This window comes from Phyllobates terribilis, unplaced genomic scaffold (assembly GCF_046119375.1).
Source record: "Phyllobates terribilis strain yellow unplaced genomic scaffold, ASM4611937v1 Scaffold_1__5_contigs__length_1240528914, whole genome shotgun sequence".
NCBI classification, from domain to species: domain Eukaryota; kingdom Metazoa; phylum Chordata; class Amphibia; order Anura; family Dendrobatidae; genus Phyllobates; species Phyllobates terribilis.
In genome coordinates this window covers 264,063,629-264,091,103 of record NW_027362761.1, presented here as the reverse complement: position 1 = coordinate 264,091,103, position 27,475 = coordinate 264,063,629, and the positions used below count along the sequence as shown (strand labels likewise).

The window sequence follows — 27,475 nt, the reverse complement described above, 5'->3', positions numbered from 1 at the left end:
ATATGGCTAAATTCCTAGGAAACCAATGAATAAGCATAACAAACTACTCCTAATCTCTGAATGTCAGAGACTGCAAACAGCCCAGGCAGAATGCACGATGATATAAACTATCCAGCCTCCCTATTCTGATCACCACAGTGGCATATGTAAGCAGCAGCTCTGCATTCACAGAAGGCAGGCAGGCAGCAGGAAGCCAGCCATCCTAGCAGCAGGGAACATGTTCCATACACAGGTAAACACAGGCTCCTTCTCATGGCACAAGGCTACCGGCAGGGGGGGCTGCGCTGTCTCCTCCTCTCTCCTGCAGTTCTCATTGCTACAGTGTGGAGGCAGAGACGAGCAGCCGATCAGGACTCAGAGCTGCGCTTACAACCTGTGGATAGTGTTTCCCTGTATAGATCATGGCACTGGTTCTCTCCTAGGATCTGCCAGTCTCATACATCCATATCACAAGCATTGCTCCTGTACTGTGCCCACTGGTCCTGTGCAGGGTTAGTGCCTAGTGATCTTATCTGGGAGTCAGCCACAATTGGCTACTATAGAGGAGTCTTCTGTTAGCCCCCCTGGCCAGGGGTGCTGAACTCACAGCATGGGTGAGAGTGGAGCACCGGGGTCCTCTGATGGAGTGGTGGAGCTGACTATAGGTTCCTTCTGACTTCTGTCCTCAATCTGAAGATTTCAATCTCCGACATGGCAAGGAATACAGCTCTCTATTTCAGACTGGTGGAGGGGAAGAACCTGCCTGCTAAGGATGTGTAAGTCTTCAAGCCTTTCTGTTTCACCTCTTGGGTCATTCCTTTGAGACCTGCTCATGTTCACCCCATTCATGAAGTTAATACAAGGGGGAATATACAGCACCATGCAGATGGCTGCAAGTGATATTTGACACCTGAAGGATTTTCCCTTATGGCTGAGAGTGTTTGTACTGTGAATGGTAACCTGGCACACTCTGCAGAATGCTCCTGGCCTCCCTCCATCTCATCAGGGCTGTTCATTTTACATGTAGCAGAATGTAGAAATGTGTTTACCTAAGTCCCAGCCCGGGTCATTGGCACAGAGACCTGCATTCTTAAAAAAGCAAAGTCTAATCTGACTGCACCTAGCAAAATTAGGTCAGAAATGACCTGTGCCAAAAGTATCCCTCTATCTACCTATGTACTGTATCTATCACAATAACCTGAATATACTAGTGTGATTACTACATTTCTATGGGAATTAATGTTATTTAACTCTTCGTTGTATTCTTTGTAAATTAGGATAAGGCCAGTTTCACACATTCGTGAAACACAAGACCGTTCTCTCATCAGAAGACCCAGTCTGACTGACAGGTGTCCCAACCAGAGCTAACTCCATCATACCTGCCTATAAGGTCACATTCACACGTTCAGTATTTTACATCAGTATCTGTAAGCAAAATCCAGAAGAGGGTGCAAAAACCAGACGTGGTCCACATGTTTTTATTATACTTTTCCTCTATCTACCCCAGATTTTGGCTTACACATACTAATGTAAATTACTGAACACGTGAACGTGGCTTTAAGCAGTTAGCTCAATTTGGGAGTCATAGTGGTCAGGTCAGGTCTCCTGATGGAAGAACGGACTGTGTTTCATGGATGTGTAAAACCTGCCCAACTCTTTTAGAAAAATGGCGCCACAGGTCATGGGATCCCTCTTGGTCTGCCAGCTGAGACTATTATAAATAAAGCACATGTCACATAGTAACGAAGGTTGAATAAAGACCTAGGTCCATCAAGTTCTACCTGCCTCCCCCAATGGAGTTTTCCATGTAAAATAAATAAATGTTGCAAGTTTTATAACAAAAACAATCCAATACCAGGAGCTGTCACTAGATTTCATAATACAAACGGTATACAATATTAATTAGATGTCTTAGACCTGATGAGGCTGTTGTGCTTTCTGTGACAATTCAAGGCATAATAAGTATATAAAGATTTAAGGACTTTTTCACTAAATGGGCATTGTAAGAATCTAGCATTAGCTGGTCTTAGAAAATTCTCATTTTTATACGAGGTAGGAAAATTTTGCATAGCCCTTCACAGCACAGCCACAGACATATTTTCATCAGGTCTGGAGATCTACGTAATAATGTATGTAATTTGTATTGTGCATTCTAACTCTTGCGATCCAATGCAGGTGCTCTGGGGGTCCACCACTGGTCTTTGCTTGCAGTCTGTCTTTGATGATATCCTGATGTGTGACTGCTGCAGCTAATCCCTGAAATGTGCGGTCATGGTCCATACTCACTGGCACAATACTCAGCATTGACCTGATGCCAGTAGTATTGTTCATGACCGCTAAGTCCACTGTTTGGCTGCAGCAGTCATGTGCTGCCTTGGCACTTAATCACTGGGAGATTGTAAGCAAAGACTGGCGGGAGTACTTGAACATCTGCGTCCGATCGGTGGGACGTTTAAAAGGTGAATAGTGGGTTTTTCATGTTACTTTATGACATTTGCTGTTCTCTTTTTTTGTGAAGAATTGGAAATTCCCTGTACAATAAAGTCAACTTTTACTTTTAGGACATTAGGGGAATTATTTTCTACTGTATATACAGTATCTTTCTGGTGACTCTGGTAATGCTCTTGTCCATTATGGAATAACCACTTTAGATTACAGGTCTACCATAGACAAGTGACTGTGCAAATAACAATGAATCATCCCACAATCAGCAAATATCGCCAATAGCAATGTATATTCTTATTTCCCTGCAGAAAGCATTACCTGGTAATTGTAATCTTGTGAAAGAGAAAGGTGCAGACAACCCTTTTTGAACAATGCTGTAGACTTCCCTATAATCCTATATAAAACCACCTGTTGCCGGTTATTCACTGTAACTATAGATATAGAATCATCAACAATGAAATTGTAACACCAGAAAGGAAAAAGTCATTGAATTATGGAAATCACAGGATAGACATGTTGGTGATATGCAAAAGATGAAAAAATGGAAACAAAATTTTCAAAAATCTCAATTTATTCAACGCCAAGTATGAGTGGCACACACTCAGAAATACTTGTATCTACACAATTTAGTATGCTATCAATTAGGTTATTAATGGTTGTCTGAGGAATGTTCTGCCACGCTGAATGAACTTGGGCATAGAATCATAGAATGGTAGAGTTGGAGGGGACCTCCTGGGTCATCTGGTCCAACCCCCTGCTCAAAGCAGGATTCACTAAATCATCTCAGACAGATGTCTGTCCAGCCTCTGTTTGAAGACGTCCATTGAAGGGGAACTCACCACCTCTCGTGGCAGCCTGTTCCACTCATTGATCATCCTCACTCTCAAAAAGTTTTTTCTAATATCTAATATCTGTGTCTCCTCCCATTGTTTCATCCCATTGCTTCTAGTCTTTCCTTGTGCAAATGAGAATAAAGTTGATCCTTCTACAATGTGATAGCCCTTGAGATATTTGTAGACAGCTATTAAGTCTCCTCTCAGTCTACTTTTTTGCAAGCTAAACATTCCCAAATCCTGTAACCGTTCCTCATAGGACATGGTTTGCAGACCGATCACCATTCTGGTCGCTCTTCTCTGAACTTGCTCCAGTTTGTCAATGTCTTTTTTAAAATGTGGTGCCCAAAACTGGACGCAGTATTCCACATGAGGTCTGACCAAAGAGGAGTAAAGTCCGATAATGACTTCACGTGATCTAGACTGTATGCTTCTGTTAATACATCCCAGAATTGTATTTGCCTTTTTTGCTGCTGCATCACACTGTTGACTCATGTTCAGTCTATGATCTATCAGCATACCTACAGTGCCTACAAGTAGTATTCAACCCCCTGCAGATTTAGCTGGTTTGATAAGATGCAAATAAGTTAGAGCCTTCAAACTGCAAACGAGAGTAGGTTTTATGAATAGAAGCATAAATCTTACAAACCAAAAAGTTATGTTGCTCAGTTGAATTTTATTAAATTTTAAACATAAAAGTGCGGGTCAATTATTATTCAACCCCTATGTTTAATATTTTGTGGAATAACCCTTGTTTGCAATTACAGCTAATAATCGTCTTTTATAAGACCTGATCAGGCCGGCACAGGTCTGTGGAGTTATCTTGGCCCACTCCTCCATGCAGATCTTCTCCAAGTTATCTAGGTTCTTTGGGTGTCTCATGTGGACTTTATTCTTGAGCTCCTTCCACAAGTTTTCAATTGGGTTAAGGTCAGGAGACTGACTAGGCCACTCCAACACCTTGACTTTTTCCCTCTTGAACCAGGCCTTGGTTTTCTTGGCTGTGTGCTTTGGGTCGTTGTCTTGTTGGAAGATGAAATTACGACCCATCTTAAGATCCTTGATGGAGGAGCGGAGGTTCTTGGCCAAAATCTCCAGGTAGGCCGTGCTATCCATCTTCCCATGGATGCGGACCAGATGGCCAGGCCCCTTGGCTGAGAAACAGCCCCACAGCATGATGCTGCCACCACCATGCTTGACTGTAGGGATGGTATTCTTGGGGTCGTATGCAGTGCCATCCAGTCTCCAAACGTCACGTGTGAGGTTGGCACCAAAGATCTCGATCTTGGTCTCATCAGACCATAGAACCTTGAACCAGTCTGTCTCAGAGTCCTCCAAGTGATCATGAGCAAACTGTAGACGAGCCTTGACATGAAGCTTTGAAAGTAAAGGTACCTTACGAACTCGTCTGGAACGGAGACCATTGCGGTGGAGTACGTTACTTATGGTATTGACTGAAACCAATGTCCCCACTGCCATGAGATCTTCCCAGAGCTCCTTCCTTGTTGTCCTTGGGTTAGCCTTGACTCTTTGGACAAGCCTGGTCTCGGCACGGGAGGACACTTTCAAAGGCTGTCCAGGCCGTGGAAGGCTAACAGTAGTTCCATAAGCCTTCCACTTACGGATGATGCTCCCAACAGTGGAGACAGGTAGGCCCAGCTCCTTGGAAAGGGTTTTGTACCCCTTGCCAGCCTTGTGACCCTCCACGATCTTGTCTCTGATGGCCTTGGAATGCTCCTTTGTCTTTCCCATGTTGACCATGTCTGAGTGCTGTTCACAAGTTTGGGGAGGGTCTTAAATAGTCAGAAAAGGCTGGCAAAAGAGATCTTTAATCCACACATGTGAAGCTCATTATTCTTGGTGCCTGAACTACTTCTTAATACTTTAGGGGGACCAAACAGAATTCTTGTGGTTTGAGGGGTTGAATAATAAATGACACTCTGAATTAACTTTTAATGTTTTAAAAAAAACAAAAACAAAATTTGCTGCAGTGCATTTCCCACTTCCAGGCTGATCTACAGTACAAATGTCACAATGCCAAGTTAATTCCGCATGTGTCAACCAGCTAAATCTGCAGGGGGTTGAATACTACTTGTAGGCACTGTAAGTCTTTTTCACATGTACTGTTGAAGATCCACTGCTGGCAGTTCACTTGGCAAATGCTGAGCAATGGCATCCCAGATGTGCTCGATGGGAGACAATCCTGGAGACATTTCAGGTCATTGTAGCAACTTTCGGCCACACAGGCTTCTCATAATTTCATGAACAAAATACAGCCTGGAATTGTTGAGTAGAAAAATGTATCTAAGGACACTTTGGAGAAATGGCTGTACAACTGGTTCCTTGAACAAGTCAATATAATGCTGAGCTGTTAGTGTACCACCCCACACCGTAAGCTCAGGAGTGGGACTGATGTGAAGTTCTCTCGTGAAGGCCTCTTTATGGAAATGCCCACGTAGTCTCTAGACGGAGGCCGGAGACGTGAACAAAGGTCTGTTTTCAGATGCAATGCAATGATGCAATGATAACCAGAAATTGGTCTGGAAACCAAGTGGGCAGTGCCATGAAGAAGTCTTCATGAGGGAATATAAAACCTGTTCTACTCCAGGGTTTATGATGTGGGGTACCATAAAGTACCAGACTTCTCTAATGTTCATTCCAGGTACACTAGCAGCTGGGTGTTAAATTGATTAATGATAGAACCAGTGGTACGTCCATTTCTCCAAAATGACCCAGGATCCGTTTTTCAACATCACCAGGCCACATGTTGCTTGTGCCACTGTGACCAGCCAGCATGGTCTAAACTTCCTACCATGGCCTGCAAAATCTCTTGACTTGTCTCCCCTAGTTGTCATTCAGTACTGCATTCCCCCCAAAGGAGCTAGAAGCACTCCTGAAGAACAAACATGAGATAACCCCTTTAATGTGAATGGGATTGTCTCAAGTCTACCTTTGGAAGGAAGAACAATCATGTATTTGAGTAATGAGGTCCCTTAAAGCAACTCATTGAGGGAGGAGTCTGAAAACCACTGATCTACAACTAATGGGCTATCCTAGTAATAGGTTAATAATATTAAAATTCAGTAAAACACCTTTAAAGGGTTATTCTTATATGCTTTAACGAATAAAATTGCAAAAAGCTTGTAAAAACAAGCAACTTTGCAATTTACTTGCTTTTAAAAATCCTCTCTGTTCTCAAAAAATGTAGGATTTTTAAATTTAGTGTGTACTGCTATTTGCTTAGGAAGCCCAATACCAGCGAGTCTAGCAGCGGTGGCCGAGCTTGTGCAGTGCTTACAAGCTTTTTTTCTATAGATCTTGAAAACGCTGCTCTAAGGCTGGCCAAATTGCACAAGCTCCCGACATCCAGCTAGCTTCATTGCAACTGTGCAATTTGTAGCTTTATTGCAACTTTCAGCATCGGTGAGCGCACGGTTCAGACCAGTGGCATAACAATGCCTCTGCTCTAAACTATCAACTAAGCAACTCGGCAACTCGGCCCTCCCAGCAAGCAGGAAGCCTGGGGAGCAATGCCCTCCTGCCCAAGATGAAACAACCCCTTTTAAAGGTATTGTCCAAGATAATTACTTTATTGGTCGGTCCCTAGGATAGGTAATCAATATCAGATCTTGGGGCTCTGACAGCTTTCACCCTACCAGTCAGCTTTTTTGCAAAATATTGACTGATTTGCAGCACCTGGCAACAGCCACTCACAGTGAATGGAGCTGTGCTGTTTCCTTTCAGCTGCCACTGGAGATGATAACAGTTGATCTCATGTTGATGACTTATCCTAAGGCCGGGATACGAGTGCATGAAAAATCGTCCAATTTTCATCCAAAAGCTCAGATGATTTTCTTCTGTATTGTCATCCCTGTGTCCGTATTTTATGTCTGTGTGACATCCGTGTTAATACATTTTAAAATGTACATGATCAAATACAGTTTCCTAGGTTAAGAACTGCATTGTATCTGCAAACATTGGATACAATACGGATGATCCATATGGGATCTGATTTATTTGGCGCACCCATAGGCTTGTATCTCATTCGAGATAGAAAGGAGAATAGTGCATGCTGCAATTTTTTTCACTCGGACACTCAGACCTTGTGAAAAAAATCATCTGAACAGCATTATTCAATGTAACGGGTCTGGGAGGCGGAACCTCTGAGCAACTATACAAGGGGGCGGTCCTTGTAAGGAAGCTCCCAGGGAAGACGGGCAGGTAGTCACGGCAAGTGACAGGGACAGTCTCTGGGTAGAAGGGCAGGTAGTCGCGGCAAGTGACAGGGACAGTCTCTGGGTAGAAGGGCAGGTAGTCACGGCAAGTGACAGGGACAGTCTCTGGGTAGAAGGACGGGTACTCACGGCAAGTGACAGGGACAGTCTCTGGGTAAGCTAGCAGGCAGGTAGCAGGTGAGTGCTCCCAGGTGAGCAGGCAAGAGTCTCTGGACAGGCAGGTGGTCACGGCAAGTGACGGCAGAGCCTCCAGGTAGGCTAGCAGGCAGGTAGCAGGTGAGCGCTCCCAGGTGAGCAGGCAAGAGTCTCTGGACAGGCAGGTGGTCACGGCAAGTGACGGCGGAGCCTCCAGGTAGGCTAGCAGGCAGGTAGCAGATGAGCGCTCCCAGGTGAGCGGGCAGGCTGGTCCATAGACAGACTGACAGGTGTCGGAAGGCAGACCGTCGGACCGCAGGCTTGCAAGCAGGTAAACGGATATCAGGCATGAATCAAGCAGGAATCTGGCAGGTGACTGGCAGGTAACAGGCAGGAATCAGGCAGGTGACTGGCAGGTAACAGGCAGGAATCTGGCAGGAATCTGGCAGGTAACAAGCAGGAATCTGGCAGGTGACTGGCAGGTAACTGGTAACGGGACCTGAGGGCTAAAGCAGAGTGAAGGCTTTGCAACAACATTGCTCGGGCACCTCCATTTTGGAGGAGGTGCCTTATATATGGTGAGGTCCTCCGGCCATTGGCCGGGGACTCCTTAGGACGGCGCGCGCCGCCCCTTTAAGAGAGGGGGAGCGCGCGCGCCCTAAGCACAGTGGCCGGGAAGCAGCGTGTGTTGCCAGCAGAGCGGGAGGAGGACCCCGGGCATGGAGTGGAGAGGTGAGGGGAACAGCGTTCCTGCCTATCAGGAGGCAGGGACGCCGACGCTACATTCAATTACATTGGTCAGTGTGCTTTCTGATTTTTCATGGAGAGCACACCTCCATACAATACACTTGTCCGAATAAGTCCTAAATTTAAGGAATATCTTTAGGTTGAACATGTTCTACACTGTGTGCACAATTATTAGGCAAGTGAATATTTTGACCATATCTCCATTTTTATGCATATTTTCCATCTCCAAGCTGTATAACCTTGAACGCTTATTGGATGAAGCAGATCAAGTGATATGTATTTGTGTAATGAGGGAGGGTGTCATCTAAGGATATCAACACCCATTATCAAGGTGTGCCAAATTATTAGGCAGCTTGTTTTCCTTAGGCAAAATGGGCCTAAAAAGATATAACTGACTCTAAAAACTCAAAAATTGTTAAAAGTCTTAACGGGGGATGCAGCACTCTTAAAATTGCTAAAATATTGGGGCGTAATCACAGAAGCATCAAAAGTTTTGCTGCAAATAGTCAACAATGTCGCAAAAAACGTGCAGAGAAAAATACATTAATTGCCAAAGGTTTAAAAATAATCAAATGTGAAGCGACCACGAGCCCATTATCTTCCAGTGCTGTCATCCTCCAGAACTGTAACCTCCCTGGAGTGCCCAGAAGTACATGGTGTCCAGTGCTCAGGGACATGGCCAAGGTTAGGGAGGCTGAAACCCTACCACCACTGAGCAACACACAGAAGTTTGGAAAGTCAAGACTGGGACAGGAAATATCTGAAGACAGATTTTTCAAAGATTTTATGGACTGATGAGATTAGAGTGACTCTTGACGGACCAGATGGATGGGACCATGCCTGGATCGGTAATGGGCACAGACCTCCACTTTGACTCAGATACCAGCAATGTGAAGGTGGGGTACTGTTATGGACTACTATTATTAAAGATGAGCTAGTTAGACCTTTTTGAGTTGAACATGGACTCAAAATCAACTCCCAAACCTACTGCCAATTTTTAGAAGATATTTTCTTCATGTTTTTTTTTTATGCAGGACAATGCTCCATTGCATGCATGAAAGTACTCCACTGCTTGGCTAGCCTGTAGAGGGCTTAAAAATAAAAGAATAATGACATAGCCCCTTCCTCACCTGACCTAAACCCTATTGAGCACTTTTGGGCCCTTCTTAAAAGGGAGATTTACGATGAGGTAAAATGGTACACCTCTCTGAACAGTGTCTGGGAGGTTGTGGTTAGTGGTGCCCAAAAAAGTTGATCAACAGGTTAAGAAACTAACAGAGTCCATGAATGGAAGGTTTGTACCCGTCATTGAAAAGAAGGGTGGTTATACTGGTCACTGATATATACACAGTACAGACCAAAAGTTTGGACACACCTTCTCATTTAAAGATTTTTCTGTATTTTCATGACTTTGAAAATTGTACATTCACACTGAAGGCATCAAAACTATGAATTAGCACATGTGGAATTATATACTTAACAAAAAAGTGTGAAACAACTGAAAATATCTCTTATATTCTAGGTTCTTCAAAGTAGCCACCTTTTGCTTTGATGACTGCTTTGCACACTCTTGGCATTCTCTTGATGAGTTTCAAGAGGTAGTCACCGGAAATGGTTTTCACTTCACAGGTGTGCCCTGTCAGATATAATAAGTGGGATTTCTTGCCTTATAAATGGGGCTGGGACCATCAGTTGTGTTGTGAAGAAGTCAGGTGGATACACAGCTGATAGTCCTACTGAATAGACTGTTAGAATTTGTATTATGGCAAGAAAAAAGCAGCTAAGTAAAGAAAAAAGAGTGACCTTCATTTCTTAAAGTAATGATGGCCAGTCAGTCTGAAAAATTGGGCAAACTTTGAAAGTGTCCCCAAGTGCAGTTGCAAAAACCATCAAGCGCTACAAAGAAACTGGCTCACATGAGGACCGCCCCAGGAAAGGAAGACCAAGAGTCACCTCTGCTTCTGAGGATAAGTTTATCCGAGTCACCAGCCTCAGAAATCGCAGGTTAACAGCAGCTCAGATTAGAGACCAGGTCAATGCCACACAGAGTTCAAGCAGCAGACACACCTCTTTAACAACTGTTAAGAGGAGACTTTGTGCAGCATTCCTTCATGGTAAAATAGGTGCTAGGAAACCACTGCTAAGGACAGGCAACAAGCAGAAGAGACTTGTTTGGGCTAAAGAACACAAGGAATGGACATTAGACCAGTGGAAATCTGTGCTTTGGTCTGATGAGTCCAAATTTGAGATCTTTGGTTCCAACCACCGTGTCTTTGTGCGACGCAGAAAAGGTGAATGGATGGACTCTACATGCCTGGTTCCCACCGTGAAGCATGGAGGAGGAGGTGTGATGGTGTGGGGGTGCTTTGCTGGTGACACTGTTGGGGATTCATTCAAAATTGAAGGCATACTGAACCAGCATGGCTACCACAGCATCTTGCAGCGGCATGCTATTCCATCCGGTTTGCGTTTAGTTGGACCATCATTTATTTTTCAACAGGACAATGACCCCAAACACACCTCCAGGCTGTGTAAGGGCTATTTGACCAAGAAGGAGAGTGATGGGGTGCTACGCCAGATGACCTGGCCTCCACAGTCACCAGAGCTGAACCCAATCGAGATGGTTTGGGGTGAGCTGGACCGCAGAGTGAAGGCAAAAGGGCTAACAAGTGCTAAGCATCTCTGGGAACTCCTTCAAGATTGTTGGAAGACCATTTCCGGTGACTACCTCTTGAAGCTCATCAAGAGAATGCCAAGAGTGTGCAAAGCAGTCATCAAAGCAAAAGGTGGCTACTTTGAAGAACCTAGAATATAAGACATATTTTCAGTTGTTTCACACTTTTTTGTTAAGTATATAATTCCACATGTGTTAATTCATAGTTTTGATGCCTTTAGTGTGAATGTACAATTTTCATAGTCATGAAAATACAGAAAAATCTTTAAATGAGAAGGTGTGTCCAAACTTTTGGTCTGTACTGTATATACAGTATATATATTTTTTTAAATGTCAGAAATGTTTTTTGTACATTTTGAGCTGTTTGGTTATTATTCTTACTTCAACAGAAAAAAAAAATATTGAGATGGAAAAAAATTAAGTTTTTCATTTACTTACATAATAATTTTGCACACTAATAGTTGCCCAATAATTCTGCACACATAGATAGTCTCCTAAACAAGACAAAACCTCACTTTTTTACTTTAAATATTCAGGTTTCATGTTTATTAACCTTTTGGATTGACCAATAGTACTGTAGTTGTTCAATACCAAAATTAATCATCAAAAATACAAATTGCCTAATAATTGTGCACACAGTGTAATTATATTTATTTGCCAAATTCTAATTAGCTTTTCTCTTTTGGAACATTGTAGTCAGGGCCGGCCTTTGGGGCGTGCCAGCTGTGCAACTGCACAGGGCGCCTCAAACTTGAGAGTGAAGGGGGGCGCTGCGCTGGCTCCCTCCCCGTCGGTATTTTTCTTATGGAAGAGCAGAGAGGGAGCGCCCAGCGTTTCTTCTGTGCTCAGGCGCCGGCGCCCCCTCTCTGCTCTGAAATGTCCGGCCGGGACCCGGGCGCGCTGCACTCTCTCCTCCTCACACACAGGGGCGGAACTACCGCCCGTGCAGCCGGTTCATTGAACGGGGGCCCCGAGGGAGAGGGGGCCCCTTCAGCCTCCAGCAGGGCCGCCATCAGGGCATGACTGCCCTGACTCCAGTATGGGGCCCGGCCGGTAGGGGCCCCCTTGGGGGCCCCCCTCTTGTGTGTCTCTCTCCTCATGGGGCCCCCGGCCCCATGCTAAGCGCCGGGGCCGGAACATCTCTGTCATGATTTCTCTGACTTCCGGTCATGTGACGGCACCGTCACATGACCGGAAGTCAGGAGAACCTGGTGTCATCGATTTGGACGAGGATTCTGCAGGGATCGCATGGGGGTAAGTATAACAAGTTTTTTTTTTTTTTTAAATACAATTTACTAGGAGTGGGGGGAATGGGAGGTGCACATGTGGGGGAGGGGAATGAGAGAGGTGCACATGTGGGGGAGGGGGATGAGAGAGGTGCACATGTGGGGGAGGGGGATGAGAGAGGTGCACATGTGGGGGAGTGGGATGAGAGAGGTGCACATGTGGGGGAGGGGGATGAGAGAGGGGCACATGTGGGGGAGGGGGATGAGAGATGTGCACATGGGGGGGTGAGAGCTGCACATGGGGGAATTGGGAGAAAATGAGCTGCACATGGGGGAATTGGGAGTAGGGGGATAATGAGCTGCACATAATGAATGTGGGGTGGGGGACAGTAAATGATGATGGGGTGGGGAGAGCAGGACATGATATAATGAATTGGGGCAGGGGGTGCATGTAAATAATGAATGCGGGGAGCAGGAAGTATAGAGTAGGGGGCGTTGCGGATGCAGGAGTGTAACTGGTAACAAATTGGCGGAAAGAGTAGAGGTTCTAATTAAATTATATATTAAGTGCCTATTTACAGTTAATGGGGGCACCGTGGTGGATTACAATTTATATTTGGAATGGTAGGTTGTATAATAACTAACCATATATTGATGGTGGATACACGTCTGTATTCAGCTGCGTAATGTAGAAGTTGGGGAATGTGCTCTAGATAACTGTGTTATTTTATGCAGAGACGAGTCCTGGCTGGAAGACGTAATGGCGGTCTGTGCTGGATGAAGGAGAAAAGCGTAGCTGAAGGACTTCACCTAGAGACGTCACCAGTGAGTCAGTGTATTACATGTACACTTACACTATATACTATGTACCGGGCTCCTGTGTATAATGTCACTGGTGATCACTGTATTACCTGTACACTGACACTATATACAGAGCTCCTGTGTATAATGTCACTGATGATCACTGTATTACCTGTACACTGACACTATATACAGAGCTCCTGTGTATAATGTCACTGGTGATCACTAGATTACCTGGACACTTACATTATACATACCATGTATAGAGCTCCCGTGCATAATGACACTTATGGTAATATTAGTAATGTGGTGGTAATATTAGTAATGTGGTGGTAATATGTGGTCTGGTCATGGTGTGGCAGTTTTTCCCCCTTCTGTGTGGTATTATTCGGTCACTATGTTGTGGTAATATGTGGTCTGGTCATGGTGTGGCAGTATTCCCTGTATGTGGTATTATTGGTCATTTTTAAAAAAAAATGTATATGACACATTCCCTTAAAGAAAACTAAATAAAAATATATCTAAAAAGAGTATTGGATATTTTAAGAAAATTTTAATAGGTTAGAGTAGGGCCCTGCCAGAAGAGTCTACCTTATCGTGGTGGCGGCTTTAAAACTTTTCAACTTTTGTTGCTTGTTATTACTTGATCATTTGATTAATAAAAAATGCACTTGTTGTTTTCACCTACATGAGTTTAATTTTTTTTCTTTGGGGGGGGGCGCCAAGAGGGATTTCGCACAGGGCGCCATATACCCTAAGGCCGGCCCTGATTGTAGTCACTGGCCTTCTTACATGTACAAGTAAGAGCATGCACATAGGACTTTAATGGCCTCTTTAAACAAGCTGATCCCAGGCCATTAAACGACCACTGGTTGACTATATATAAGCCAATTAGCGGTAGTTTCCTGGCATGTTTAGACAGGCTGACAAATATTCCTGCATTGAGCAGGGAGTTGGACACGATGACCCTGGAGATCCCTTCCAACTCTAACATTCTGATTCCATTTTATGTGCACAGAACAATTGTTAATACAATCGTTCTGTGCGCATAGAATATCATATCATTGGCAGCACATCACCTGTATCATCACATGCATTTTACACGATCAGCAGGCCTGTGCAGATAGTCAGGAATGAGTGTTCCTATGAACAATTGATTCCTGATTAGTGGCCTGTCGAAGTGGGCTATAATAGACCAGTAATCCCTAAAGTAGACATAGTCATAACAACTTTCCTATAAAGCATAGCGCCCTGATAACAATATTTGTTGTATCAAAGATAATTTTTCTAAACCTAAATTTCTAAGTAACACCAAATAGGTCAGATTTTCAGGGCTTCCTTATTACTGGAAAGCTATTGACAATATTATACAGTTCTATATATTTTCTTTAATTCGGAATAGTGGAAATGTCATCCCTTGGATGTACTTGATGACTGTACTTGAGGAATACTTGTCTATGGTACATGATTTTCATGTAAAATACTGGGAATATTTACTGGACCTGGTACATTTCAGACTGTTCGTTTGGGTGAGGAGACCTGGGGCCCATTCTGACATTTTTAATCAAATTTTATTCCCTCTGCTTCCCTGAGCATTCCACCTTTTTTCAGTTTTAAAATCTGTCATACAGCTCCAGAGATATGGGCCATTTTTTAGTGCTAATTTCTTTGGTCTTTTCCAAAGGGTCATAGCTGAAAGGATCTTCTAAGAGCGTGTCTTTAGGCTGTTCTGCATATTTATTCTGAGAGCAACACTCCATAGCTAAAGATAATAAAAATGAGCATACTGGGCACACTAAATAAAAAAGGCCATTATCTAGGTAGATTTTAAAACAGAAAAAAGTGAAATACTTAGGGGAACAGCAGGAATAAAATAGGAGCAATAACTGTCCACTTTTGACCTGGTGATGGATCCTCTTTGAGAGTGATTAGTGACCGTGGCATGTCTACACATGTAGTTGCAACATTCTGTTTAGTATGGCAGCAGCAATGCATTTGTTTCTTAGACATATATGCTTCTTTATTTCAATATGACAGAATCGGAGCCCTATTTATTGCTATAATGTATCTGTCAGCTGTAGATTGCTATAAATAGTGCTATTAAAGGGGTTGTCCGGTACTTTATATTACCCCCCCCATGTATCCCCCCGGGGCCCCTAAGGATTTTTGTAATTAGCTTACGTTGCAGATACTGCCTGTGAGCGGCGCTATCACTGGCCGCTCACAGGCATCACGTGACCCCCCCCCCCCCCCCGGTGACGTCATGACAAGTGAGGCGTGACTCAGCACTGGGGTCCCCGCGGTGGCTGCTGGGTTGTGGGCAGGTTTACCCCCCCGCGTCACGCCCGGTATCCACCACGCGCTTTGCCTCTCCCCATTCATTGGGAAAGCGCGCGGTGGATGCTGGGTGTGACGCGGGGGGTAACCTGAGTCACTTCTCACTTGTCATGACGTCAGCGCGGGGTCACGTGATGCCTGTGAGCGGCCATCGATAGCGCCGCTCACAGGCAGTATCTGCAACGTAAGCTAATTACAAAAATCCGTAGGGGCCTCGGGGGAATACATTGGTGTAAATCCATCTGATCATACTCACATTCACACCAAGGTACACTATTTGGATGATGTTATACATTACAATTTCTTTCTTTTACATTCCACCAGCATCAAAATGGCAAATCCTTTATAGGTATTTAAAGTAGCAATCCAGCAAAATGAGGATTGAGTGCAAAGTTTCTCACTTGCTTAATCTACGGGTTGGAACCCTACTTGGGCACCTCTTCTATTTACCAGGAGTGCTGCATACTCTATCACTGTAAAGTAGCAATCTAAGTTTTTTCTTAATAATTAATTCAGTTACTAGTCCCCCACTATATCTAATTCAGATAGAAAAAAAAAACAACTATATAAGGTAATACTATCTGGAAATTTGTGGTATATTTTTTCATGTTAGGTCATGTGATGACATGACCTATCTCAATAACCGGAACTTTCTCTAATGCAATTGCATGGAATGCACTACTGAAGGTTTCCACAGAAGCTCATATCAAAGATAATAATGATGACTGCACAGCTCTTGTCATATAATTATAGTGTAGGATATCACAATTCGGCCTCCCTTACTGTATACTTATAATCTATTAGTTTATTTAGGAGAATATAGAGAAGAATAATCACAGTGCAGTGCAGCAGATAGAGATGGTATTGACTCTGGTTCTAGTTGATCATGTACTGATACAACATAGGATTTACAGCAGAGCATTGAGGAATGACAGGCAGAATGGAAGCTAGGAATCAAGTAACCATACTTTTCGGTAGAGTTTTAGCAGCAAGAGTGAAAGTTTTAGTCCTGTGCCAACCACTCTCACAAGTTTTTTCTGGGTGATCCCTAACTCTGAATTGCTGTTGGCCCTTTCCAGTAATCAGCTTAGAACTCATTCTCTCTGCTCTTGAGTGAAGGCTGGAGCATCCAACTAGGCCCCTGCTACAGCTGCCTCTAAAATGCAATTTGAGGGGTTTCAGAGCTCACTTTAAAGAAAACACAGCACTTCCACCGGACCAGATAGAATGTGCAGAATTAAAAGTTCTTGCTGCTACTAAAACTTTACTTAAGGTATGTTTTAAGACCTCTGCATGTCGTCTATATAAAGCTGTGAACAGTTTTGCTTGAAAATCAATGCTGACCAACTCTGCTTCCACTTTTCATAGTATGATGGATACCATGTGCTAGCAAGGAATTACAGCACTCATCAGTTTCCATCAATGCCATAGAGTGCATTCTTGACTTTCACTTCAGTCAAACTCCTCCCAGCTGCAGTTGCGGTCATGGACCAATGTGATAGGTGGGGAACCTAACAGTTCAACCCCCACCAATCTAATTATCACCTGTCCTGTGGCTCCTTGCTAAGTGTTTTAGGCTGGACTACCCTTCTAGACTGCCCAATAGCGTTTTGTTTTCCTCCACTCCGATGGCATCACCAGCTGCATCTACAGGTTTTGTTCCTACCCACCTGTAATGCAGAATATTCTGCAGATGACCTAATTTGCAGTAGTAAATCCACATCTAATTAGATTTGATTTCTTGACTCTAAATATGCCTGTTTGTATGTACACAGTATACAAATACATTGCAAAGAGGGAATATTCATAGAACATAAAACAAACAGAGCTACAGCAGATGCTGAACAACCAAAAAAAAGTTCTGGCCTTCTATCCTCTGTATATCAAATGGTAATCCTATAGAATGCCTACTTAAGCACAGCTTTCAATTCCCCCAGACGGACCCTCTCTGCGGGGAACTGCAAGGAAAATAATCAGTGTGCCAAAATGTGATTTTTGTTTTTTTTTTCCCATCCAGATGGGTCCTCCCCATCGTTCCTCTCTCACCCACACTCTCTCCCTATGCTAATCAGCACTCATTATTTAATTAGAAAACCTAATTAAAAAAACAGCTGATGAAGGTTGGTGGGAGGCAGAGGAGGTGTAGAGACAGGAGAAGATGAGCTAATTCATTTTCTAACAACTAAAAGGGGAAGAAAATGCCTTTTTAACTCCATATGTGACACCATGATATTTACAAACACTTGACGTAATACCTCCGCAGGCTCTGCGATTGGACCCATTCATTTGAATGGGTGAAAAACTCTTCAAAAATGCTAAAAGAATTGACATGCTGCAGATTAAAAAAAAAAGCTTTGATGGTTCAAAAACTGTAAGGTAAAAATAAGCAGCGTGATTTCAGAAATCACATTCACTTTGCTGGTATTGTAAAGTGCAGTGTTTTTTACTCTTGGAAAACGGGGAAAAAAGTGTCAAAAATGCAGTATGTGAACAAGCCCAAAGTGAATCTGTCACAAGGATTATGCTATCCCATCTGTGAGCAGCATGACATAGGTGCAGAAACCATGATTCCAGTGAAGTATCATTTACTTTACTAGTTGCTGCAGTTTTGATAAAATCACTGTTTTATCTGCTGGAGATCTACCAATTTTCTGAATACTAAGCTTTTGATAACGCTGCCCACACCACTGATTGACATCTTTCTGTGTACACTGTGCATAGGCAGCAAGTTGCCAATTAGTGGTGGAGACGGGGCTATATAGAGGTCATAAATATGAAGGACTATATAGCAGCAATTTAAGAGTCCTCTAGTGATAATCTCCTGCTGATAAAACAGTGATTTTGTAAAAAAACAGAAAGCAGCTCAATAAGTTACACATGCCTAGAATCAGGGTCTCTGATTAGGGATAGGGATCTCATTATCCTGCTCTCAGGTTAGGTGGGAAAAACCTGATGAGAGAATCCCTTTATGAGTGTTCTATAAGAGGTTTTCTCCAAAACACACAGGACTGCGGACTCTATTAAGGGTGTGGGAACATGGAACCTTTTAGACGCTAGTGTGGCACCCCAGGGGTCTGGTTACCACAGTAATAGAGATATTATGTCTGAGAGCAAGTGGGAGGTTTCTCTGGTCAGGAGCCCTAAGCATGCAACACGGCCCACCCAGACCTGGGAGGGGAGGAATCTGCCCTTATAAACTGGGTCTCGGGCGGGATTAAGTCAGAAAGAGTTGAGTTCCAGACACAGGGAAAGTGACAACAGGAGCTCTGTAGGAGCAGGAGCGAGTGCCAGAGGCTGGAAGCTAGAAAGCTCGCCTTGGCTGAAGACACTAACCCGGACACGGAGTCCGAGGCTGTGGGGACATCCAGGTCCAGCAGCAGAATCCAACCGGCAGGGGATTCCATGTCCTCTGGCCTTAGAAACCCGAAGGCACGGTCACAAGCAAGGGACCAGCACCGCCATCGTGAAGCGAAGGCTAACGGAAGGCCCCAAGTCACCGGCCATACGGGTGAGCACCACACGGTATACTCAGGGACGTGGGCTACTTCTACCCGCATAGAGCAAGGTAGCCAGGAAAGAGTGCAGATAGTCGGGGAGGCCTACAACTCCACCTGGCCAGGGGAGATCCTGCTTGCTCACAGACTGACCAGGCCCCTACTGCTAACCAGTACTCCCGGGAGGGTCGGCTTTATACCATCAGTAAAGACCCTGAACTGCACCACACGTCTCTGTGATTCCTTGCCGCACCAGCATCATTACTACTGGGACGCTCACACCATCACTCCCATCATCCACCTTAGCTGCCCTGAGGCAATACTTCTCCCGTGGGGAGTTATCCCATACTCGGCTGCGCAAACAACATCAGCCTCAGCGGTCGGCAGCGCAGCGGCGGTCCCCACTGACCGCAATCCACGGGTGGCGTAGTCGGACATTGCTCTTACCTATAGACTGCCACTGGTTTGACCGCCCTGGGCACGGACCGGGTCACCGCCACGGAGGACTACAACCCCCAGCGATCCGGCTTCGGGTAACCCCCAGCACAGCACAGGCCCAGGGGGCGCGGCAACTTTGGCGTAGTCGGCAGGATTTCGTGCCCGCAACCACCGGGTACTGCATGCCTGAAAAAGACTTTTGAACTTACCTGTGGTGAAGTTTCCCGCCGTCCGGAGTCGTTTCCCGCCATCCGGAGCCGATTCCCGCCATCAGACGCCATCTTGGACCGTTTCCCGCCGTCTTCTGCCTTCTTCCCGCCATCCGCAGCTGCTTCCCGCCTTCGGTCGCCATCTTCGGGACGCCGCGCGGGAAGAAGAGGGGCGTGGACGCCGAAAGAGCGCGAGATCCGAAGCTCCGCCCCACGCTCCGCCCCACATTCCGACGCTGCGTAAGGTCCTGGAAGGAAGGAAGAGCGACGCTGACGTCATCGGAGCGCGACGCCAGGTCCTCAACCCCGACGATCGACTGCGGAGCCGCGGCCTACGGAAGAAGAGCATCGCAAGGTAGGCCACGGTCCACTAGGGGGGAAGGAGGATGTCGGACACCGAGGGGAGCTCCACCACCACACCGGCCGCCAGCGCAACCGCTGCTGCGGTCATGCCCTTCACCATGCCCTATATCCCGGGGGCAACCTGGCTACCCCAGTACTCAGGGGAGTCACATACTCTAAGTGACTTTAGGGAAAGACTGGATAGCCTCTTCCAGGTATACCCCCTCACAGAAGAGCAAAAAGTGAGCATTCTGGTGGCCCAGTTAATCGGGGCAGCCCAAAGGGAGGTAAAGTCCTGGTCACCTGGGAAGAAGAGGACTGTCAGAGAGATACTAGCCCGGCTAAAAGACACGTTTGACACCCGCACCTCAGCCGAGATAAAACTAAGATTTTACGGGTGCAAACAACGGGCACACGAAAGTATAAGAGACTATGCTCTAAACTTACAAGAGGCCCTGAGAGCCATTAAGCAGGCAGACCCTGACAGCGTGGGAAATGAAGACAAGCTGTTGACTGAACAATTTATTGAGGGTCTACTGTGCAATGCCCACCGAACCCAGTTGCGGGCTATGGCCTTACAGGACCCTGACCTGGACTTTGCACTGTTCAAGGACAGAGCCATCCGGGTGCTCCAAGAACCGGCACCAGGTGGCGCTGTGACCCACAGGCGCCCTGCCATCACTTATCACCAGGACGCGGCGCCCTTGTCTGCAGGGCCTGTGGGAGCTGATGCGCAGGCTTTGAACAATGACCCGGCTACAGACCTGCACCATCAGGTCCAAGAGCTGACTAAGAGCGTTGCCGTGCTAACCAGAACTGTGCAGTCTTTACAGGTCTCTTCTCCAGGAAAGATCCAGCTGGCATCCGGACCGGAGGACGTCCCATGGCGCCGACTGAGGAGGACCCCACCGGCCAGAGGAAGACCCAGCGACAGATACAACGAGGACGGACGACCCATCTGCCGCCGCTGCAATCAACCCGGACATATGGCAAGGTACTGTCATTTAAACGGGCACAACCTGGGGTAGAGGGCCAACCCCCAGGCATAAGATCATCAGGCCCATCAAACTGGCATGACAAATACGTAGGGGGACGTCCGGTCTTGCCTGTGGTACTGGATGGCATTCCTATGAGTGCCCTACTAGACACCGGGTCACAGGTCACCACCATCCCGTACGTGCTCTTCAAGCAGTACTGGAATGACTCGGACATAACCCGCTACCCAGATGACGACCTGAACATTATCGCCAGCAATGGTCAGCCCGTGCCACAGATAGGATTTAAGGAAATGACCATCAAGGTCGGTAAAGTTGAACTGCCGGCACAAGGACTTATCATTGTGGACATTGACCGTCGCGAGAGTCACCCAAAAATAACCCTAGGTACTAACGTAATTGAAAACTGTCTTGCAGAGGTGATTCTTATTTTGCAACAGGTTGCCAAGAACGCCAGTTCCAGCCAGCAGCGTGTGCTCCAAAAAGAGATCCGGGCACTGATGAAACGGCAACAGGTGGAACTATCTGGTGGTGAGATAGGTAGCGTGAGAATGTGTGACCCGTTCCCTATTGCCATGCCCCCAAAAAGTGAGATGATGATTTGGTGCCGGGCAGCTATTGGTCTAAGAGGTAGAGACTACCAAGCAATGGTAGAACCCGTCTACTCAGACAGTAGGCCCACCATTTTGACAGCACGGGGGGTGGTCGATGTACGCCATGGGAGGGTGCCCGTTCGCATCATAAATATCGGGGAGAGAGAAGTATACCTGCCCCGGTATGCCACGCTAGCCAAATTGTTCACCATCAACCAGAACTCTGTACAGGCCGTGGAACCGTTGCCTCCATCTCAACCAGAGGAAGGTAACGGCTCTAGGAAACCAATGGAGGACTGGTGTCAGCAACTGCATTTGGGTACTCACTCCACTCCCTCACACCAAAAACAGGGAGTCTATCGGGTGGTTCAAGAGTACGAGAGAGTGTTTAGTAAACACCCGCTAGACTTTGGGCGAGTAAAGGGGGTAGAACATCACATCCCCACGGGAGACCATCCTCCCATAAAGGAGAGATACCGACCCGTACCCCCTGCACACTATCAACACGCCAAGGGGATGCTAAAAGACATGAAGGAGGCTGGGGTAATTAGGGACAGCTGTAGCCCCTGGGCAGCTCCACTAGTCTTAGTGAAAAAGAAAGACAATACCATGAGAATGTGTGTAGACTACAGGAAGGTCAACCGTATCACACACAAAGATGCGTACCCGTTACCAAGAAGAGTAAGATAGAAGAGTCCTTAGCTGCATTAAAATCTGCTAACTTCTTCTCTACTTTGGATCTCCCTAGCGGGTACTGGCAGGTTCCTGTAGCAGAGGCGGACAGGGAGAAGACCGCATTCACCACCCCGATGGGACTCAGCGAATTTAACTGTATGCCGTTCGGGCTCTGCAACGCACCAGGAACCTTCCAACTGTTGATGGAATGCTGTCTGGGACACCGGAACTTCGAGACGGCCCTATTATACCTGGACGACGTCATCGTCTATTCCAAGACCTATGAGGATCATCTGGAACACCTGGCAGAAGTGTTTGAAGCCCTGGCGAACTATGGCCTAAAGGTAAAACCCTCAAAGTGTCATCTACTGAAGCCAAAGGTACAGTACCTGGGACACGTGGTGAGTGCTGACGGAGTGGCTCCCGACCCTGACAAGATCACCGTGATCAAGGACTGGCCAAGACCATCCAGCATAAAGGAAGTGCGGCAGTTCCTCGGGTTGGTAGGCTACTACCGAAGATTCATTCCCGGTTTTACCAAGAAGGCAGCTCCTATGCAGGACCTCCTGATAGGCCAGTCCAGGAAGGCCAAAAACCAGAAGCCACCCTTCAAATGGGAAAAGCTGGAAGAGGAGTCGTTCCGCCAGCTGAAGATGGCCCTCACGGGGGATGAAATCCTGGCGTACCCTGATTACAGCCAGCCCTTTATCCTCTACACGGACGCAAGCAACATCGGGCTAGGAGCCGTACTGTCCCAGATCCAGCAGGGGAGAGAACGGGTAATTGCTTACGCCAGCCGAAAACTGCGACCCACGGAAAGAAACCCTGAGAATTACAGCTCGTTCAAGCTCGAGTTCCTGGCAGTGGTGTGGGCAGTAACCGAACGTTTCAAGCATTACCTTGCCTCTTCCAGGTTCACCGTGTACACGGACAACAACCCGTTGACACACCTGGACACTGCAAGACTGGGTGCCCTGGAGCAGAGATGGATGGCCCGCCTGTCCAATTTTGAGTTCACGATCAAATACCGGGCAGGACGCTCCAATACCAACGCGGACGCCCTGTCCAGGATGCCAAACCTACCGGACGAAGGGGAGGATCCAGAAGAATTGGAAGAGATCGAACTCCCTGCGTTTCACCGTCATGGGATTACCCAGTATTCCCACCGTGTGAGGGGCCAGCGATCCGCTACGTTCAACCCCTTACCCCACTACAACTGGGCGGAGACGCAAGACAGTGACCGCGCAGTCCGTCTGGTGAAGGAGATGCTGACCCAGGCTGACGCCCGCCTAGACCCAGACGCTCCGGAAGAGACCAAGCAACTGTGGACGGAGAAGAGCAGACTGTTCCTCTACAAGGAGAAGTTGTGCCGCAGAATGGTCAATTCCCGGACACATGAGCTGATCTGGCAGGTGGTGGTACCGAGACGGGACGCGGCTATGGTGCTGGAGGCCTACCACAATGGAGCCGGGCACTTCGGATGGAAGAAGCTGGAGTTCCTGCTGCGTGAACGGTTCTACTGGATAGGCATGAGAGGAGCCATTGAGAGGTGGTGTAGAGACTGTGGCCCGTGCAATCTAAGAAGAAGGGACCGTGTCAGCCAGAGGACTCCCCTGCAGCCCATCATCACCAGGCAGCCGCTGGAACTGGTCGCTCTGAACCATGTTAAACTGGCTCCAAGCAGAAGCGGGTATGTCTACGCCCTAACCATCGTGGATCACTACTCCCGATTCCTAGTGGTGGTCCCCGTCAAAGACTTAACAGCACAAACAGCAGCTAGAGCCTTCCAGCTGCACTTCTGCCGCCCACACGGGTACCCGGACCAAGTGCTGACGGACCAAGGACCAGCCTTCGAAGCAGAGGTCTTCCAGGAGTTCTGCAACCTGTATGGCTGCAAGAAGATAAGAACAACGCCCTATCACCCCCAAACCAATGGACTCTGCGAGAAGATGAACCAGGTGGTGATAGATCTGCTAAAAACATTGCCCCTGGAAGAACGCAGTCTGTGGCCTGAGAAACTGCCCGATCTGGTGGACCTGTGTAACCACATCCCGGTAGGTTCCACCAACTGTACCCCGGCTTACCTAATGCGAGCAAGACCTGGTAAGCTGCCTGTTGACCTGGATATGGGAGTCCTGATACCCGAGGACACCTCACCAGAGACAGACTGGGATACAGAACGGCAGCAGCAGTACCGGAAAGTACAAGAGAGCGTCGAGCGAAGTCTCTGTCAATCAAGAGAAAGGCAGGAGAGAACTTATAACCAACATGCTCCCGCTGTTCCCCTGGTACCTGGAGAGCAGGTCTTGAAAAGAAAAAGGCGGCTCCATAAGTTGGACGACCAGTGGGAAAAGGACCCGTACACCGTACTGCCCTCAAGCCACCATAATCCAAAGGTGTACGTCATCAGCAAGGATGGAGGAGAGACCACAGCCACTGTCTCCAGAGACCACCTGAAAAAGTGCCCCGAGAAGTTGCAAAGCACGGATGAAGATCAGGAAGACCCTCAACCCGTAGAGGAAAAGGAGGAAATGATCACCACCGTACTCGGAGACTTTCCCCGGTCCTGGACACAAGTAAACAACGCTATCGTGGTGCCCGTCCTCACCTTTGTCCAGCCAGCCCCTCAAGTGCCTACAGAAGACCAGGTAGAGCTGGAAGAGCAGCCAGCCCAGGAGGCAGAAGAATCCACACCAGCAGCCCAGGAGAATCAACCCTCTGCTAGTAGTGAGCCTGCCGTGCCTCTAGTGAGCCAAAGAGTGCGCAGACAGCTGCCCAGCTTACCCATAACACCTCCTACACCCTGTAGTGCAGGACCAGTTAGTGAGCTCCGTAGGTCCACTAGAGTCACTAGAGGTCAAATGCCCGCTCGCTGGAGAATCTAAACTAATGCACTGTGAATTTACCTGTTTCTTGAAAATGTTATGGTTTATGTTTGTTGCCTGTTATTAATTATGTTTCTCAGTTACCCTGCAGATTTATTTGGACTAACAGGTTATGGACACTGGATAACCGGAACAGTTTTGTAGATAGTTGCACCTTGGTGCCTCTTGTGAAGACGGCCGCAGAAGAGAAAACCTGTCTGGCGTGGCCTACTTGCGGCCCAAAGTAGCTAGCTCCAGCCTTGCAGCCACGCCCAAGGACAACGCAAGGGGTTTGCTTTGGACAGGTCACCTACTTCGCTTAAAACTTCACCTTGGGTGATATGGACACCCGGTTACGGAAACGCCGTGACCTCTACAAACTAAAGCTACTTGTAAATATGTTATTGTGTTATTGTTATACCCTGTATTTATGTTTCTTTAAAAAATGTGTTTAGTCCCGGAGTACTAAAATTTACTAGGGGGGAATGTGGCACCCCAGGGGTCTGGTTACCACAGTAATAGAGATATTATGTCTGAGAGCAAGTGGGAGGTTTCTCTGGTCAGGAGCCCTAAGCATGCAACACGGCCCACCCAGACCTGGGAGGGGAGGAACCTGCCCTTATAAACTGGGTCTGGGGCGGGATTAAGTCAGAAAGAGTTGAGTTCCAGACACAGGGAACGTGACAACAGGAGCTCTGTAGGAGCAGGAGCGAGTGCCAGAGGCTGGAAGCTAGAAAGCTCGCCTTGGCTGAAGACACTAACCCGGACACGGAGTCTGAGGCTGTGGGGACATCCAGGTCCAGCAGCAGAATCCAACCGGCAGGGGATTCCATGTCCTCTGGCCTTAGAAACCCGAAGGCACGGTCACAAGCAAGGGACCAGCACCGCTATCGTGAAGCGAAGGCTAACGGAAGGCCCCAAGTCACCGGCCATACGGGTGAGCACCACACGGTATACTCAGGGACGTGGGCTACTTCTACCCGCATAGAACAAGGTAGCCAGGAAAGAGTGCAGATAGTCGGGGAGGCCTACAACTCCACCTGGCCAGGGGAGATCCTGCTTGCTCACAGACTGACCAGGCCCCTACTGCTAACCAGTACTCCCGGGAGGGTCGGCTTTATACCATCAGTAAAGACCCTGAACTGCACCACACGTCTCTGTGATTCCTTGCCGCACCAGCACCATTACTACTGGGACGCTCACACCATCACTCCCATCATCCACCTTAGCTGCCCTGAGGCAATACTTCTCCCGTGGGGAGTTATCCCATACTCGGCTGCGCAAACAACATCAGCCTCAGCGGTCGGCAGCGCAGCGGCGGTCCCCACTGACCGCAATCCACGGGTGGCGTAGTCGGACATTGCTCTTACCTATAGACTGCCACTGGTTTGACCGCCCTGGGCACGGACCGGGTCACCGCCACGGAGGATTACAACCTACAACCCCCAGCGATCCGGCTCCGGGTAACCCCCAGCACAGCACAGGCCCAGGGGGCGCGGCACTAGCATACCCCCTTTTATTCTTAATTTAGTTTTCAGGAAACCGCTGGGGGGATTTTTCCCAAAGTCTTTTTCACATCTATTCTGATTGCTTTTGCAGTGTTTATTTTTTTAAATCGTATATGTTGATAGTCACTGGCTTAATAGGGAGGCGCTCAAAAATAGTCAGGGCACTTCTTTTAAAGGTATTCTGTCACAAGCTTTTTGCCACTTTGTTTGAGAGGAGCATAATGTAGAGACCGAGACCCAGATTTTACTGATTTGTCATTTTCTGGGCTGCTTGCTATAGTTTTCATAATACCATTGTTTTATCAGCAGGATACTATCACAAGAGGACAAGTAAACCTTGTGCCATGTAGTCCTCTGTATAATTGCCACCCACTGCACTGATTTTCACCATTCTGCCCATGCACAGTGTATGCAGATAGCTGCTAATCAGTAGTTTGGGCAACGTTATCCAGAGCTTAGTATTCAGAAAACTGGTAGATCTGCAGCAAATAAGACAATAATTTCATCAAAACTACAGCAAGCAGCCCAGTAAGTGATACATCACTGGAATCCAGTTCTGTGCCCCTACATCATGCTGCTCTCAGATGGGGTAGCAACAACCTGGCGACAGATTCTCTTTAACCGCCTAAAGAGGTTAAAATAAATTGAACTTATGCACAACGAGTCATTTTTACATTGCTATGTATATGGGCATTTTTTAGAATTTTCTTAGCATTTTCTCAGGCAGATTAAAGGCAGAATCCGCCTGAAAAAGACTGTGTGCATATACCCTAACACAAGCTTGCTCGGCTATTTTAGAAATTCCCATTTAAGTGAATGGAGAGAGCCTTACATATGTGTCTGCCTCTCTATTCCCAGAGCCGCCAGAGGGTAAATATGTTGTTTTCCAAAATTTACTAAAACTACTATAATGTTCAGGTTGTCCTGAACCTGTAATCAGGTAGT

At 46.8% G+C, this 27,475-nt stretch overlaps 1 protein-coding gene across 2 annotated transcripts in view; it reads left to right on the top strand.

The window, feature by feature from the left end:
* The first annotated feature begins 320 nt into the window (after positions 1-320).
* RASAL1 (RAS protein activator like 1) overlaps positions 321-27,475 on the top strand; it is a 134,906-nt gene continuing 107,751 nt past the window's right edge. For both annotated transcript variants that reach the window (XM_073671948.1, XM_073671938.1), the window contains exon 1: positions 321-755. In XM_073671948.1, coding sequence (XP_073528049.1) covers positions 691-755 — 65 coding nt within the window. In that variant the 5' untranslated portion in view covers positions 321-690. The remainder of the gene's footprint in view (positions 756-27,475) is intronic.